This window comes from Myotis brandtii, unplaced genomic scaffold, assembly GCF_000412655.1.
Source record: "Myotis brandtii unplaced genomic scaffold, ASM41265v1 scaffold547, whole genome shotgun sequence".
Taxonomy (NCBI): Eukaryota; Metazoa; Chordata; class Mammalia; order Chiroptera; family Vespertilionidae; genus Myotis; species Myotis brandtii.
This window is the reverse complement of record NW_005370024.1, coordinates 1411628-1429806: the sequence shown is the minus strand read 5'-3', so window position 1 is coordinate 1429806 and position 18179 is coordinate 1411628. Positions and strand designations below refer to the sequence as shown.

At 44.5% G+C, this 18179-nt stretch overlaps 1 protein-coding gene across 2 annotated transcripts; it reads right to left on the bottom strand.

Moving 5' to 3' along the window:
* Positions 1–12308: 12308 nt before the first annotated feature.
* Positions 12309–17966, bottom strand: FGFBP1 (fibroblast growth factor binding protein 1). Of its 2 annotated transcripts, XM_014549340.1 has the most exons (3): positions 15632–16954; positions 15039–15218; positions 12309–13404 (listed from the first exon to the last, which is right to left on the bottom strand). In XM_014549340.1, exon 3 carries the CDS (start codon positions 13382–13384, stop codon positions 12653–12655), a length of 732 nt encoding a protein of 243 aa, XP_014404826.1. In that variant the 5' UTR covers positions 13385–13404; positions 15039–15218; positions 15632–16954; the 3' UTR covers positions 12309–12652. The 2 variants fall into 2 exon arrangements, with proteins under 2 accessions (XP_014404826.1, XP_014404827.1); XM_014549341.1 differs by having other exon boundaries at positions 15039–17966.
* Positions 17967–18179: the final 213 nt, after the last annotated feature.

Sequence of the window (18179 nt, the reverse complement as noted above, 5' to 3'; positions counted from 1 at the left end):
GCTGAACTGGACCCAGCTACAACATGGAATGGAAACTCTGGACACTGGTTTTGCTTTTAGCTCTTTTGAAACCCCAATTACACTACTTCCAGGACTGGATTAAGGAAAATGGGACTTTGGAAACTCGGATGTAATTCCGGGCAAATAAAAATCACTCATCCCCCATGTGACTCCCAGAAAATTCTTTTTCTTGAGATATCATAAGGCCTCCACCCCCAGCACTCAGTGGGGAAAGGGATAGCCTACTTCCACCAAAAAAAATACCCTTGTTATCTTTTCAATGACCTAATCTGAAAATCCTATTATTGTTGCAATCTGCTTTCACCTTCTCTGCACTCTCAATCCCCCTTATCATGTTCTACTTTATCTCATAGTACTTATTTTACTATATAATTAAATTGTTATTTTCTTACATTTATTGTTCATTGCCTATCTCCCCCATCCCCACCCACTAGAATGTCACCTCCATGAGATACAAAGGATAAAGCCTGAGCCTTGATCTTTTTTTTTTATCCTCAGCCAACTCATAGATGAACTCAACACATGTTTCTTGAATGAATGAATGAATGAATGAATGAATGAAAAAATCATGGGATTTTCTGATGAGCTGCTATGAAAAGAAAATAGGCTCAACAGTTATTATCAAAATGGGTATTTTCCCTCATTCTGTTTTGCCCTCTGTCAAGGAAACTAGAATGTTCTCTTTGACTCTCAGTTGATGTCAACCAATCTGTTATGGAGTATGAGAAGCAGAAAAGCAGAGTGGTTACACCAAGAGCTTTGCTCCCTGCCTCTGTGGCTCAAGGTCAGATGGAGCTCCTGGCTCCAAGGAAGCCAATGGTGGAATTGGTGGGGTGGCCTGGCAGTCACCCTGAAGGCCCTTGCCCGGACATACTCCTTCACCATTTCCACACAAAACCAGCAATTTCCCCCAGGTTTCCATTTCCTCTCTGCGCAGTTGCCTCCCTATGTCAATCTTTGCCAGCAAAGGAGAAAAAGCCAGTTTGTCTTAGGGAACAAAACAAAAAAAACTGGGCTCAAGACCAACCTTGTAACACATACCTTCTTGCCTAGTGACTCCCTTCTCCTCCCTTTCCCCCCATAGGAATTAAGGTACCTCCTTTTAAGGGGAGGGGGTCTCAAAAGGAATGAGATGGGTGAGATGAAGGCAAAGGTGGGGGTTAAGAGTCAGTGAAGGCTGGTGATGGGTGAGGATAGAGGTGGCAGCGGGAAGATTGTCCTCCTGCATCCCACAGTGGGCTGAGCTCCATGGAGCAGGTGAGAACCAGGGACCTGGTGAGGGCAGCAGCTGTGCTGATTGGCTGGAGCAAATGGGGCCACATCAGGCTGGCGGTGGAAAGGGGCCTGGGATGGGAAGGGCAGGAAGGACTGGTCTTCCTTTCCCCTGGTGCTTTAGGCAAGCATGTGAACCACCAAGCCCAGGCTGATGCCAAGTGGGTGACTAAGTCAGCCCCAGGCTGGAGAGGGAAAGGGAATTTAGAAAGAATGATAACCGTTTCCTGACTGAGGAATGATAAAGGTTTCTTGTCCCTGTACCCCCTATCCCATCTTCATAACAGCTTTAAGAATTAGGGGCTGTTTGTATTCCCATTTTATAGATGAGAAATGGAGGACCAGAGAGGCTAAGAACTGCCCACCCACTATAAGCCAGAAAGTGGCAACATCAAACTTCCAACCCACAGCACATTGCCTCTAAAGGGACGGAACCACTATACTATATATACATATTTTTAGAGGACTATACGTTTCCATCAATAAAGCATTTTAAAAATTGAAATATAATTGACATATAACATATTAATTTCAGGTATACAACATGATTTCACACTTGTATATATTGTGAAATGATCACAATAAGTCTAGTTAACATCCATCACCACACACAATTACAATTGTTTTCTAATGATGAGAACTTTTTAAGATCCAGTCTCTTATGCATAGTCTCATCTACCCAAGATTTTCTAGAGACCCAATTTATCCCAGATTTGCTGAGGGACCCGAAACCAATTTCCCTCACTGTAGGTAGTGACAAGGGAGCCCACACACACCTCCACCTCCACCTCCACCTCCACTTTGGGTCATTCTACCCAAAGCCACTTCTCTTGAATTCTTTGTCACTGAATCAGCAAGTCAGAAATTTAGGAAGTGTCCTCACAGCCCACCCCTTCCAGACTGTTCTGGGGGCAGAGAGAATGGGGCCTATAAAACCCTTCTCTAAACCACCTTGGGGGTTTTCCTTGGTGGGCTGGGGGATCACTCTTCACCACTTAACTCCCCCCCACTGCCCCGCCCCCCACCCAAATGGACAAGCCAGGACCGGCCAGTCCTCACCAGGCCCTCTGTGCCGGAGGTGATCCCACCCTCCGTAAGTTTCCAAAAAGCTGAAAAGACATAAAACAAATGTCCCTTAAATCACCAAAGTATTATCTGGACACTAAAGCTCATATGTCCTACTGGCAGATGCGGACGTGCTTCTGGCTTTCACTAAAAGCCTAAATGCTCCTACTTCGGTTGCCTAGTTCATGGCCCACACGTCCCCTTTGATTTCACTTAAGAAAGCAAGGACCCTGTCTGGGTAGCCCAGTTGGTTAAATATCGTCCCAAGATGCTAAGATTGGGGGCTTGATCCCTGGTCAGGGCACATACAAGAATCAACCAATGAATGCACAAATAAGTGGAACAACAAATCAATGGTCTTTCTCTCTCAAATCAATCAGTCAATCAAATAAAGCAGGGATATGTATAATCTATTTTCAAATTCAGTTATTTAAATGGATTCAAATTTCATAGATTATATCCTGTGAAATAATAGGAAAAATATATATTGGTCTCTGCCCTCAGTTCCTGGCTCCTAAGACTTGTGAATTTCTAAGTGGAAGAAGCATTAAGAGCATTTTTTGCTCTAATATTTGTTTTTTTTTTTACCCCAGTTTCTGACACAGGGCTCCTAAATCTCTTGGAATTTCCTGGGTTATAGGAGTGTCTTTTCTTCTAATGAAGTGGACTCCTGGATGGGGGCTGGTCACCAGAAAAAACAAGACGGGATTAGAAACTTGGAATTTTCAAACCCTCCCTATTCTCCAGAAGGGGAAGTGGGGCTGAGAATGGAGTTAATGATCAATCAAGTTATGTGTGGAAGCTTCCATGAAATCCCAAAAATATGGGGTCTGGAGAATTTCCAGGTGGGGGATCACATCCACATGGGGTGGGGGGGTGACACACCCCAACTTCATGGGGATAGAACCTCCTACACTAGGGACTTTCCCAGACCTTGCCTTATGTATCTCCTTAACTGGCTGTTCCTCTGTGTCCCTTATTATATCCTTTAATAAACTGGCAAATGTAAGTTAGTGTTTCCGTGAATTCTGTGACATGTGCTAGCAAATTAATAGACCCGAGGAAGGGGTCATGGGAACCTCTGATATGTAGCCAAGTCTGACAGAAGCATGGGCACCTGGTGTGTAGAAGCAGAGAAAGTTACAAATCCCCAAGGAGGGCAAGTTCACTAGAGATGCCATGCTCCCTTGGGGAGGCTGGCCTGGTCCAGGTGGGAGAACAGGCAAGTGTGTCTCTGCTCTAAATGACAGGGCAGCACCAATAGGAAGGGGGGTGGAGGGTGTCTGACTAGGAGTGTGAGGAGCACAGAGTGAATGACCTGCTTTGTCCCCTGGGAGAAGGTTAGGTAATGGATTGGCTGAAGCCACAATTATCTGCTCTGTGAAGAGTGGCAGGAAAGGCAGCAACACTGAGACAGAAAACACGGATGATTATTTTCACCACCTGCTTCCTCTTGGAAAGAGGGTGATTTCTAAACGGGGGGAGGGGGGGATGATCATCTGCCTAAAACCATGCTGTGTGCCAGACTGCAATTCTGAGAGGTAAGAGAGAGAACTAAGATGCTTTGCAAAAAGAGAGAGATTTAGAAATATGAAGTGGGGGACAGGGACAGGTTGGAGCCATAGAACAAAGATGTGAGCAGACTATGGTCCAAGGAAGGGGAGATGAAGGGAACTATCCTTGAATGTGGACTGGGAATGCTTTTTGCCGGGTGGTATGCGATGCCATGACTCTCCCTCTCCATGACAGCCTCAGTAAAATGTAGACCCTCATGAATGCGATGTTGCAGGTTGACTTTTTTTGGAGATACAGCTAAGTATTGAGTCTTACTCTGAGGTGGGCACAGGGGTGAGAACAGAGGCTGCCCAACGACATGCTCATTTCCACTTCTTTGGCCAAAGAAAGTCCAGTGGCCACATCCAAGTTCAAAGTCTGTTAATTCTACTTGTTTTCCAAGGGGATGAGTTGTTCATATCCATCTCACCTGCGAGGACTGGAAGCCTCCACAGGCAGGTGGTTCCTATCTATCTCAGTGCCTCTAGTCTAGTGTCTTGCGCCGTGCTTAGCGCAGAGAGGATACTTGATTAGTGTTTATTGCATAAAGGTATCTCTGCAGATTTGCCTCATCTTTCCATCACTGACATCCTAAGTCCAGACTGTACCTGGACTATCCCAGTATCTTTTCCATGGCTCCCCATCTTTTCAGGTTCTCCCATTGCAAATGTACCCTGCAGTCAATCACCATAGTCATTGATCCAGCACCACTTTGGTGGTAGCTTGCGTTGACTTATCAAACTTTAACTCCTCCATTCTTCCCTCCTTGGAAACCTTGAAAACCTTAAAGGGCTCCCCACTGCCTAGAATCATGACTACATTCTTCATCCTGAGGTTCAAAGTCACATGGAGTTCTAAGGATGAAAAGAGCTCAGGTTAGTGAAAAGCTTTTGCAGAACATTCACAAGGATACAGTCATTAGTCACCTGTCATAGTCATTACTCTTTCCAGTTTTCTCCCACTCACATATGCACAGTAAGAGGGCATTTTTCTGCCCCGCCTTAAGCTTGGGTGCAGATACTGGATTTGCTTTTGCCAAGGAAATGGGAATGAGTGTCACTGGGTGGAACCTTTAAAAAGCTATGCCACCAAAACCGGTTTGGCTCAGTGGATAGAGCGTCGGCCTGCGGACTGAAGGGTTCCAGGTTCGATTCCAGTCAAGGGCATGTACCTGGGTTGCGGGCACTTCCCCAGTGGGGGATGTGCGGGAGGCAGCTGATCGATGTTTCTCTCTCATAAATGTTTCTACCTCTCTATCTCTCTCCCTTCCTCTCTGTGGAAATCAATAAAATATATTTTTTAAAAAAAAGTTATGCCTGGTTTGCCATGCTCCTTCTTTTTTGTGAGTAAATTATGACAATGATACTTTGTCAGCCCATCCCTGAAGGAAAACCCCTGGGCTGATCTGAAAGAGGTGCATGGTAGAAGTGGCTATTCCCATCACCACTTCATATGACCAAGGAAGGAAGGAAGGAGGCTGAGAGGCCAAATCACTTGCTCAAGTTACCCTGCTCTTCAAGGGTAGAACCAAGGTCTCCCCAGTTCCATTGGGAGACCTTGTCACCAGTGTAGACCCATTTGGCTCCTCCAGGAAGACATAGACAGAGTGAAAAACACAAAATCTTTGTTGTCAGACCTGGCTCATATGCCAGCTTTGCCATATACCAATGACCCCCAACTTCCCCATCAATAAAATGGCAACAGCAGCCTGTCTCATACGCGTATGGGAAGGGTGGAGTGTCCTGGCAGGCTGTCAAGAGGGACTCGACATAGGTCAGCTCACCTTGTCTCTTTCCCACAGATTGGCCCTTCTCTTTGCCCCTGGATCGACCACACTTGACCTCACTGCTAATTATAAATTCCTCGCCATCTCCTCCTCTTACCACTCTCAAAGCCCAGCTTTTGCACCAGCCTTCTCCTGCATGCATTCCTGCTCACATTCTTTCCCTCAACCTTGGAATTACACCAGCCACTGACATTCAATTAGCCACCCATTTTTAACTGTTTCTCTGGCCGAGTGCTTATCTCCCTAAATATATTAGACATAGAGGGCGTTGACCAGCCTCATGCCTCTTGCATCCTTCCCTGAGCTTGGTCCAGCCCTGGTTCTGACTGTCTTTTATTGAGTGGCTCTGGACACATCACTGGACCTAATTCGGCATGTGGGGAATAAATGGGGGAGCTCAGAAGGCTGTCCCATTCATGAACACTGGGTGAATGCATTCAACTGCAAATAGGAAGTTAACCGTGAGAATGGTTGGGTTTCCTGAGTAACCCTATGGACCTGGCATTGCATTCAGTACCTAGCATTTTCTCTAGTTGTCAGGAGCCTAGGACATGGTGTGTTTGCAGAGGAAGAACACCAACTTTGGAGGGATTCAGTAGCTCAATTGGCAACAGTAGGTTGAGAATGATTTCTAAATAATAACCAAATATGTACCTGCAAGGGACTGTGCTAGGGATTCAGAGATAATCACGGAGCTCACAGCCTAGCTGACATGAGAGACATTCAGCGATCATTTTGTCAACCCTTCTCTTCTCACACATTGTTGCATCATTATTTTCTGTGTATGTATGAGAAGCACCATCATCCTTGTAGGTACATCTGACTCAGCACCTTGCATGGATTGTCACCAGGTAATTCCATAGGCATTATCTCATTTACTTCAGAACACGTTCTGAAGAAGGGACATTATGATTGTTCACTCGAGGCTTGGGTTTAAACCCTGATCCTGCCTCAGTTTCCTTCTCTGAAACACAGACGTCCGTACTTTATAGAATTGCAGCATGGGTCAAGTGAAGAGATGTACGCTCCCAAGAACAAGCCCAGTCATCTATCCAAGGACCTCCAGTCCTTGGCAGGCTCTGAATGTGAAGGGCTTTGGGATATTTTTCAAAGAAGCTGTCAGGATTGCTTAAGCGGCTTTTTCTCTTTCAAAGTGAGAAAATCTGTACTGAGGCTCTGGGAACAGGTAGCTACATGGCTCCTCAAACCTTGGCAAGGGGATAATTTGTTTCCTAGTTTGGTCTGCCTTGTGCCTCAGGCAGCATTCAGAGCTGACGGAGAAGCATGCATAGCCCCAAGCTGCCTCCCAACTTGTGTTCATTTGAAGCCTCTTAAAAAGTCAATATTGTCTTGAGAATCAAGGAGCCATTCTTGTCAACTCACCTGCTAGATTCAAGTTCATGAGCTTTTCTCATTTAATTCTGAGAAGACATGAAATCACCCTGACACTCAGGGGAGAACACATCATGGGTCACCTTCTTACTTTACTGAAAATACCAACTCCAAATTCATGTCCCAATGAAATAGATCCCTGGTTGGTCTTTTAAAAATTAGTTACTTCTTTCATTGATAAAGAAATGTTAGGTGGGGCAGGAGCTAGGGCAGCCGTGGGCAAACTATGGCCCGTTGGCCGGATCCGGCCCGTTTGAAATGAATAAAACTAAAAAAAAAAAAAGACCGTACCCTTTTATGTAATGATGTTTACTTTGAATTTATATTAGTTCACACAAACACTCCATCCATGCTTTTGTTCCGGCCCTCCAGTCCAGTTTAAGAACCCATTGTGGCCCTCGAGTCAAAAAGTTTGCCCACCCCTGGGCTAGGGGGAGAGGAGCATAAGTGTGGGGATGCGGGACATCTGTAATATTGTCAACAATAAAAAATAAATTAAGAAAAAGCAATGTTAATTTGAGAACATATGAAATTACTGTTTTATGGATCAAAAGTGATACCGTGTTGACAATTTTATACGGTTCACCCTAACACAAAGCATAGAGAACAAATATTAAAAGTACAAAGGGTACATAGGTCGCTCTCCTATTTCATTCAATCTTCTGTTTTCTCACCCCAAAGGCAATAGCTACTGCCAGTGATTTGAAAAACAATTTTATACAATTTGAGACATATTTTACACATATATTAATGTATAAACATATGGAAGCATGGTATGCACACTTTTTTAAACACATTTCTTTAGCCGCATTTCTTAGAATAATTCCAACTAACCCCTTCATGCTTTCAACCAATCCTTATGTATATTCCTGTTGTTTCCAATGTTTTGCTGCTATAAATAATACCATAATAACACATCTTTGTTATGTGCGAATATATGTACATAAATCTCTACAAGGGGAATGAATAGGCTGAAGGGCTTGAGATTGTAAATTCTGAGAAATGTTGACAAGTTTCCCTCAAAATGGGTTGCACTAATTTACATTCTCTTCAACAACGAGTTCTTCTTGCTCTGTAGTCGACACTTTATATTTGTCAATCTCATGCCTTCGCTCATGACTTGCGGACATTTGGAGGCTCTAAATAGCTCATATCAATGAACAAAGCTGAACAAAATGGTGATGCTCAGAGTGCTTCCAGTGGCTGCTGGCCCTCAGAGCATGGCCCATCTCTCCTGCATTGCCATTGAGTTTGTGGGGTAGCGCTGGGGGTGCTGATGCAAACTCATTTCCCAGACTCTAGGTCGTTGGCTTCAGGTTAGGATTAGCCAGTGGAACAGTGGGAGGGAGGAAGCCAGGACATTTTCTCTCTGTGTGTCTGGTGGCATTTCTAGCCTCTTTGGTTCTTGTTCCCCCAGAGGGTTCCTCCCTCCAGTGTCCTGGCTCCAGCTGCATGCTCTGGCCCTGGGGTCAGTCACACACCTGCTTCCTTTGTCTCTCTAGCACTGGGCTGTGAGTAGGAAGCCCCTGGCTTGAGGCTGCCTCGCTGAGCCCTTTTAGCTTTTCTAATATCATTGTAACTGGTTCCCTATCTGCAATCACCACTATTGAACTTTGTGTATTTAATTCCCACCCCCACCCCCACCACCTGAACTGGTACACCTGCGGTTGATAAAAATGAGGAGACAGGGCCACATTCTTATACTGTTGGCAGGAATATAAGTTTTGTAACTTTTTTTTTGGCAGGCAGTTTGGCAATATGCTCCAAGAGCTTTGAAAACGTGCATGCTCTTGCTCTCTGTCTTAGAGGTACAAGTTGAAATATTTACAAATGAAATGATGTGTGTCTGGGATTTGTTTCAAAACAATCCAGGGGAGAGGATAATTGGGACCTTTTCTAGGTGAAGTGAGATTGGCCATGAGTGGATAGTTGTTTAAACTGAGTGAAGGGTACTTAGACATTTACGACATTCATCTCTTTACTTATGAATGTTTGAGTTTTAAAATAATAAAAAGCTTCTTTCAGAAGCACAGTGTTGGGCCTTGCAGTCTGCTTTCTAGGAATTTTCCCTAAAGAAAAAACCCTAATGTTAAAAAAGATTTATCTTTAAGGATGGTTCCTAACAGCATTGTTTATAATAAGAAACATTAACAACAGTCTAATTTTCCAACAGTGGGATGATCCTACCTTAATTTATGTTGCTCTCTTCTCCATATCTGCCAGTCCCAGCTGTCGATTCATTTTTGGCCACATTGCTTAATAATGAAGATAAATAACCACGCATTGACCTACGGGCTAGAATCCCTAAGGAGCTTCATCAACTGGGTTTTGGGTTTGATCCCGAGTAGGGGGTGTGCAGAAGGCAGCCGATCAATGATTCTCTCTCAGCATTGATGTTTCTATCTCTCCTTCCCTCTCACCTCCTCTCTGAAATCAATAAAAATATATTTTTTAAAAAGAACATAAAAGGGACTGATGCACCCTGTTTACTCAATGGCTTGGCTCCTGCCTGAAGACCACACATGCCACTCTTCTCTCATCAAGGGAAGAAGACCGTGAGCTGTGAAGGCAGAATGGGCTTGGAGACCTATAGACCTAGGTTTCCCAGGTACAGGCTGTGCCTCTTATAGGCTTTGTGACCCCGGCAAGTTGCTCAGCTTCTCTGAGCTTCAGTTTTCTTATTTAGAAAATGAGGATGATAATATCTATGAGACAGAATTGTTGGGAGATTAAATAAGAAAATGGGCAAAGCCTCCAGCACATAATAGATGATCAATAATGGCTGTTCCTTGTTGCTTTTTGTATTAGAGAAAAAAACCTCACACTTTTTAAAGTTTACATAATTTTTTGGCCTCCCTCCAAAACCAGTCTTACACTTTGGACTTAAGACCATCATTTGTGTTGAAAACCTACTATGTGAACACTAGGTGCGACTCTAGGTGCTCAAGATGTATTGACCAATATGTGTCTTACAACAACCCTTAACCCTTTGCAGTCCAATTTTATTTTTGGAATTCAAACAGTATGGTCCAAATTAATTGACGGAATTGAATGTTGAACCGGTTTGCGGTGTCGACCTCAGCCTCGACGTTGGACCTGCTCCTAGCCCCTGGTCTGTGGAATCAGCCTCCACATTGGACCGAAAAGGATTAAAGATGGTTTCATTATCCCCATTGTTAAGATGAGCTCATTGAAGCTCAGAAGATTTAAATAATTGACCCAGGGATCTTGGTTGAGAAGCAGCAGAGAGAAACCTCTAACCCAGATCCTGCCGACCCCACTATGTTAGAAACAAGGCTCCTCCCAGTTCTGCCATCGGCCAGAGCCATGACTGACTTAGAAGAACCATTAGCTTCATGGGCTAGAAGGGACCTTAAGAGGGATTTCCCTTTGGTCTGGTCTGGTCTGTTTTCCAATGTTTACATCATCCAGACCAGAGCAGTGTTATTGTTTAATGACTCCTGGAAATATTTTCCTATTTCAAGACTATGTAGAATTAATATGTATGAGTGGGCAGGGGGGGCAAAGGGCTGACAATCTGTGTAGACTTTAAGGGAAATGCTCCTGTTGTGTGGCCAGGAGGACCATGAGGAGGGCCTGTGATGTTGGGTCCATACTCTTGGGTGTGGGGATAAGGTTTATAGGTCAGTTGTGTCCTAGAGTGAGTCTGTAATGTTTGATATTTCTGAACATGTCACGCATGACCCAGCTATTGGAATATAAACACCATAAAAAGAAGGTTAATTTTCTTTTTCGTTTGCTATTATTTCCTTCCTCTAGAACCATGCCTGGCACACAGTAGGAGCCCACAGCTTATTAATTAATGTCAGAAAACGTGTCCCCACTGTCCCCACTATTTAGAACATCCTTACCCAAAAGCGTCACCTGATTTAATGCCTCACTTAATTTAGATCTAGACTCAAAAGTCACCTCCATACATAGGCCTCCCCTAACCATCTCATCTAAGACAGGTTGTCTTCCATCACTTCTACTCCCTCCTCTTTCTTTACTTTTCCTCTTTGATGCTTGTGTATTTGTGAGCTTACCATTCATTTCCCCACTGGTAGTCCCATGGGGGCAGAGCATTCATCTTTTGTAGATCGCTGTATCCTGAGCTCCTACAGGAGTCTGATAGTCTATGCTTAATAAACTTTGTTAATTGAGTGAGTAAATGAATAAATACATGTATACGCCATGGGGAAAGGTTAGTATGGTGCCTGGACATAGAAAATGAGAGATAAATGTCGAGTTGATGAAGTTGATGATGATAATCAACTGAATCTGAGGCTGTCAACTCTGAGGCTGACAATGCTCAGTGTAGGTCCTGGTAAAATGACATTCTTCCACGCCACTGGCCATTCCTCCCTGCCACCAATCCCAAAGAGGCTCTAAAGAACAGTGCTTTTACCAACTCCGACTCCTCACTTTTTGTTCTTTATGGAATTGTGACAAGGCATTGGGGACAGTTTATTCTCTCTTCCCAGCTATAGCCTTAAAACACTTTAAGATTCTTCATACTAACATGTAAATTATTGACAGCAGTGTCATCCCTGAACCCCACTACATTCCAGCCATGTTGCCTCTCCCAACCTCTATAATTTTCTCCTGTCTTTGCCTTTATACATGCTGTTATCTGTCTACAGTGCCTCCATTCTGCCCTGTTTCCTACCTAAAGATACTCTCTCCAAATTCCAGCTCCAGTATCATCCCCTCCGTGAAGCTCAAGCTGAGTTCTTCCAGAAGCTTCTTCCTCTTCTGCTTTTTTCCTTTCCATCCTTTCCATGGAGCCTTTATCACAGGGCACTGTTCTTATGCAGATCTCTCTCCCTCAGGCTAGAAATGAGCTACTCAAGATCAGGGGTCCTGCATATGGTGGCTGGCAATGGGCAGCTCTGACTTTGCCCATAGAGGGTGTTTATCCAGCATGTGGACTTGGCTTGGAGACCTCCTAGGTTCAAATCCTGCCTACTATCTGTGAGACCCTGACAGGTGTCTCACCTCATGCCCAAGGTGTCCCACTTGAAATCAGTACAGTGAGCATCAAACACCACAGAGCAAGGCATGAAAGTGTAAAGATAGGAGTTTGGAGTGGGTCACCTTATGGGATGACTTGGGATGAATGGGGAACAGGAAATCGTTCCTTAGATATTTTTTGCACTGACACGTGGAGGCCTGCTTATGAGTTTGTTGGAACTAGATGCAGAGACACAAACAATGGTTGAAAATTTTTGAAAAATGCACAGAGCTTTATTAATTTTGTTAATTAAGCAAAAGTGCATCACACTGAAATCATCCCTCTGGCTCATTCAGCTCAAAGAGTGGTCATTACTGCTCAGATGCACACAGCTTTGTGGGCCGTGGAAACATTGCAGTCAACAACCTCTGAAAATCACACCTAAGGAAATGAATATAAAGCAAATTCCAAAAACAAAAAAATTACAAATTCTGTTGAATTCCTGCGCGCTCATAGAAATGTTCGTTTTACAGGGAACTTGGAGAGCTTTACAGCATCCTGAAGGCTTGGACATGCACCTGATGGAGCTCTGTTCTCTTTTGACCTCCTTAACATGATTCACTCTGCACCATGGTGAAGAAGAATTTGCAGAAAGAGCTCCAGGACTCCCCACAGTATTCCAGGGCTGCCTTCTTCTGGTTCATCATGTCTGGGTCCTCCAGACACTCGGGATTGATGGAGGACTCTGCTGGGCCAGCGAGGGTGTTCTCTTTGACCTTGTTAGGCTCCATGAGGGAGGCCTCATTGGTCATGGTCTGCTCCCTGGGAGAGGGCTCCATTGTCTCCTGGCTGGGTTTCTTCCCAATTAGAGTAGAGTTCACCAACTTCAGATTGGATTCTGGGAACTTCTTTCTGCACACCCTGGTCTTCAGGATGCTCTTTGAGTCCCCACAGATGACTTTCTGAGTGCGCAGGCTCCGGCCGATTTGTTTCCAATAGGCACCCTTTTTGGTCGACTCCAGGCACGAAGTTGGGTTGCCCGTAAAGGAACAGGAAAACTTGTTATCCTGTCGGGTGCAATCGACCTTCAGGACAATGCCCTCCTCCTTCTCAGTCACCACCCATCTGCAGTCGGCCTGGTCTTGGGTGACAAACTTGCCTTTGGTTAGGTGCTTGGGTGGCTGGCTTCTCTGCTCATTCCAGGGCTTGCCCAGTGTCTGTGTTTTTTCTGTGGTGGCTTTGCTGCCACCTCTTTTCTTTACTTCCTTTTTGCTCTCCACCAAGAACACCTGAGCGGCCAGAAGGAGGAAGGACAGCAAGGTGAGGCTGTGAATCCTCATGTCTTTAGTTTGGTGGGAACCTGTTTGACAAAAGGCAGGTGAGTCAATGCTGGGCAGCATTTTCACACTACAGACTGTAAGCTGACCCTCCCTCCACCCTGGTACATGCCTGCTTGCCTAGGAGTAAGTTCAAGAATCTTTCTGATTTCTGGAATTACTAGACAAGCAGTCTGTTTATTCATATTTCTGCTTGACTGGAGTCTTGAATGTGAAAATTTCCTACCCTTCATCCCTTCCTTCACCACTCTCTGAGCCCCATTCATTCACTCACTTATGCCTTCATTTGATTTTTCACTCATGCTTTTATTCACTCATTCAACAGGCATTTATGGAGCACCTACTGTATGCCACACACTAGACTAGATGTTGAATATACCAAGGTAAATAAGAAAGTTTCACATCTTAAAAACTTAGAGGCAACTCTTTGTGGATTCTAAATAGTATTGACCAGGAATCTGTCCCAATTGTGTCCCCAGCTTGATCTTGGGCAAGTCACTCTCCCTCTCTGAGTCTCAGTTATTTTATCTGGAAATCAAGGTGTTGCATGAGATAACTGCCCACTCTTCCAGCTCCGATGTGCTGGATTTCTATATCACAGTTCTACATGGAATCAGATGACCACACTATGAGAAAGGACACGGGAAATGACATGCAAAGTGATGTTTGACCCAAGGTTAAACATGCACGAGGTTCGTACACTCTGAGATGGGTGGGTTTGTGAGGAGGGGCAATTGGGGTGAAGTAAGAACCCAAGGAAAGGCATAAAGAAGGGGAGATCATTCAATTTGACTGGGAAAAGTGAACCAGGGGTAGATAGGAGTGAATTTCCACCAGAGCATTTAGACTGCTGTAGCACAATGCTGGGCATACAGAATGCCCTTAATCAATTATTTAAAAAAATAAAACAAAAAACCCCAAATCATTGAATGAATAGGATGACCTTAAATGCTACGCCAACCTACATGGATTATGTCAGGTGGGCAACAAAACTACACTGAAAAGGAAAAGAAAAATAGCATTTCTGTGCACTTGACCAGTGTCTGAGTCTCACCTTGTTGATCCACACAAGAGTGCTCCTTGGCAGGTAATAATAAATCTCTCCAGGTAACAGATGGGGCAGTTAAGTCTCAGACCGGCAAATAAATTGTTCAAGATCTCATGAAGGGCAAGTGACAAAGCTGGGACAGGCAGCCAGAACTTATCTCTCTGGTCCTTTATACCACCCTTCTCATCTTCACCTTACTCTGCCTTTCAAAAATATTGGCAAGAAATAAAAGAGCAATCATGAACAGCTCAGGATTTGGTTTGGCTTAATTCACAATGGTAAGATGATTTATATTATTGGTGCTCCGTTTTAAAAGAAAATACTGAATTTTATTTAAAAAAAAAAAAGGCTGGCCTAGGAAATGGCCCTGATCTTATTTCCAGCCTAGGCATTTTGACCTGCTATTAGGATTGAGAAAGAGGAAGGCAGTCACAGGCATGTGGGGTCCCAAAGGAAGGTGGGGCGTGAGGCTAGGTATACCAGATGAAGACCCACTCATTCCTCATGGCAATGGGACCCCTGCTAGGATCCAGACCTCAGGAACTTGAGGTTTTGGGGAAAGCTGGAAGTGGGGCAGGCAAGCACACTCTTAAAGGGCCAGGCTCTTACCTTGTTCTGAGTATGCAGATGCAGTGCAATCCCGGGTGCCAGAGCAAGTCTCATCTACAGTGCAAGGCAGGGGAGGCCCTTTTTATAGGAGCCCAGGCAGACAGGGTGTTCACAGGGCACACACCTGTGCAGCTCTCTTCACACTCCTCCCAGCCACGCCCCTTCGGAGGGAGCCAGCGCCTGCAGGGAAAGTGGTTGGTGTAAAGTGGGCGGAGGGTTACACACAGGACATTAGACCGCGCCCTCCAAGCCCTTCCTCTTCCCCCAGCAGCCAGTTTGGGAGGACAGCTCAGCCTCGCAGAGACCCTCTTTGAGGGACTCTTTGATGCAGCAATATCTCTGGAGAAAGTTATAAACAACAAAAATAATCATAGCTGCCAAGCACTGTGCTAGGTCCATTTTACCGAAATCTCTCTGTTCGTTCTCATCACATCCATTCTATGATATGGGAAGCGGTGATTCACCCCATTTTACAGATGGAAAACTGAAGCATGGAGATATTCAGGTTTTGTCCAAGGTCACACAGCCAGAAGGATGAGGAGCCCAGAGTTAAATCTGGGACTCCCTGCATCCATTGTCTGATATTTTCCTACCTGCCATTCTCAGTAAATGTTGGGTTGATGAGTGGATGAGCTGGGAAACACATCTCAGTGTCTGAGTCTCTGTTTTCACTGAGGCACCTGAAGTGACTATTGGGCAGAGGAATCCAGGGCCTCCGAATGGCTGGTAGGGAGTGAGTTCCTGATCTGGGGATTTCTGCTGAAAAAATTCACCTTCAGGTCACACATGGGATCTTCATTCTGGTCAACCTTTGATAGGCAGTCTCATACCAGAATGACAGAGCATTCACCTAACCCTTGTCACAGCTGTCACATAACCTCTCTGAACCTCTGTGTGTGCATCTACAGATTGAGGACAATCACAGTACCTCCCTTAGGTTTTCCTACTAAATTATTTATGGGCATAATGTAAATGAGGATGATTTGGTTCATAATGGGGACTCCAGCTGTATTCCTTAAAAACAGACATATTTCATTTTGATGTTAAACATAGAGAAGGAGACTCACTTGCCAAAGAAGATGTGGACCTCATTATATTTTGCCACCTCTCTTTTCATATCTGGGCACAAGAAGTTGTACTTTTCTTCTTAACTCAGCCATAAGAAGAACAATAGTACACAAATGGCAATAAATGGCAACCGACCTGCCTTTGGGGCTGAGACACTAAAGAGCAGGGGGGACTGTGGCAATCCGGGTAGGTCCTGGTAGTAAGGTCAGCACTCAGCTCCAGTTGGCTGAGAACATGTGGCATTGGGGTTGGTATTTTCAGAAGTCATAATTTTTTTTTGTATATACATTTTTTGAAACAAATGGAGAGTTCTTGAACTTTTAAGAAATGCCCCAATATCCAGATGAGAGTATATGGAATTGAGCTGCCATCTAATTGAAATTTTCTAAAAGTGCTGGCCTGGCCCACAATAAAGACACCAAAAGTCCTAATTGTGGTTGGATTCCACTCAAGCTGTGGATGTTGACTGGTTTACTCAGAGGTTCAAAGGGTCTTTACATAAATTCCATCGGAGGTGGCCATTTCCCCAACCTCTAAGCCTCTTATAAAATCAGCTCATGAAGAGATCCATCCCCATGGTTCCGACCACCATCTTATAGAACACATACTCCCCAAATAGGCACTCACAGTGTGGTGTTTTAGGAAACAGCGCCACACTTTGGCCACAGGCCAAAGACACCCCCACCTACATGTCACTGAAGTCAGCTTTGCCCACTCCCACTCTTACGTCATTTGGACGTAGACAAGATAAAGCAGCTTTGTTCCACAGGGAGATATAGATCAAGGTGGCCTCTGAAATAATGCGGAATTCATCTTGATCCTCAGGACGCAGCCAGCTTTTTTTTTTTCTGGAAGAAGACTATAGGTCAGAACACAAAGCATATTTAAAGGAAACACATGGACTCCAGGATCTTTTCTGAGAATGTTTCTCTAAGCTTTGACAGGGAACATGGGACTTCCCCCTCTGGCTTCCTGTGGACTGTCAGCCTTCCTGTGATCCCATCCCAACTTCTGCCTTGATCTTTCTATTTCAAGCAAGGGGGGCACAGTATTAGGCCAAGCCATGTAGACCTTTCCCTGTTGACTCAACCTGTCATTCCAAACTCATTTATACACACACACACACACACACACACACACACCAAAAAAAACACACACACACATACAACAACAAACAAACAAACAAACCAAACAAACAAAAAACAGCAACAATCTGGCCACACTAGGATACTCATCCACCACTTTCTGAATACTCAGTTCACTTGCCCACTTCCTGCCTTTGCTTCTCTGTTCCCCATACTTGGAATGCTTTTCCAGTCTTACTTTGTTAGGCTCACATTGGCTCATCCTTCAAGATCCAGCTCAAACAGTGACTTCATATACAGACAACATTCTTTCTATCAGTGTCATTGGTCCCTGATCTTGCCCATGCCTCCATGCTTTTATGGATGTTCATGGAGAGAAATAGACAGTCACCTGAGTAAGTGCTTACAACGCACTGGCATTGTGCTAATGTGTTTTCCCCGTACTATTTCACATCTAGGTACACTGAGAAAATTCTATACTTTTACTACAGGGCACTGGGGAAACTGGAGCCCCAGAATGACTGTTCACAGCAGGTTCCTACAACCTCCCTATACTCCCAGGATCCAGGGCATCACTGGCTCATGGACAATGGATTACATAAAGGCGCCTCACTTTGTTCACAAGAATCTGTGAAGAAAAGTCCAGCCTGGATCCTTGTGGTACAGATGTGGAGCCGAGGCTTAGGTCACCCAAGAACATGCCTGACACACAATTCAAGAAAAATTAAATTAAGGCCTTCTAATATTTGTATTAAAAAAAAAAAAAGTAAGGCTCTAACCGGTTTGGCTCAGTGGATAGAGCGTCAGCCTGTGGACTCAAGGGTCCCAGGTTCGATTCCGGTCAAGAGCATGTACCTTGGTTGCGGGCACATCCCCAGTAGGGAGCGTGCAGGAGGCAGCTGATCGATGTTTCTCTCTAATTGATGTTTCTAACTCTCTATCCCTATCCCTTCCTCTCTGTAAAAAAATCAATAAAATATATTTTTTT

Excerpts from the sequence above, each read along its gene's own strand:
- FGFBP1 (XM_014549341.1), bottom strand. The coding sequence starts at position 13,384 with ATGAGGATTCACAGCCTCACCTTGCTGTCCTTCCTCCTTCTGGCCGCT.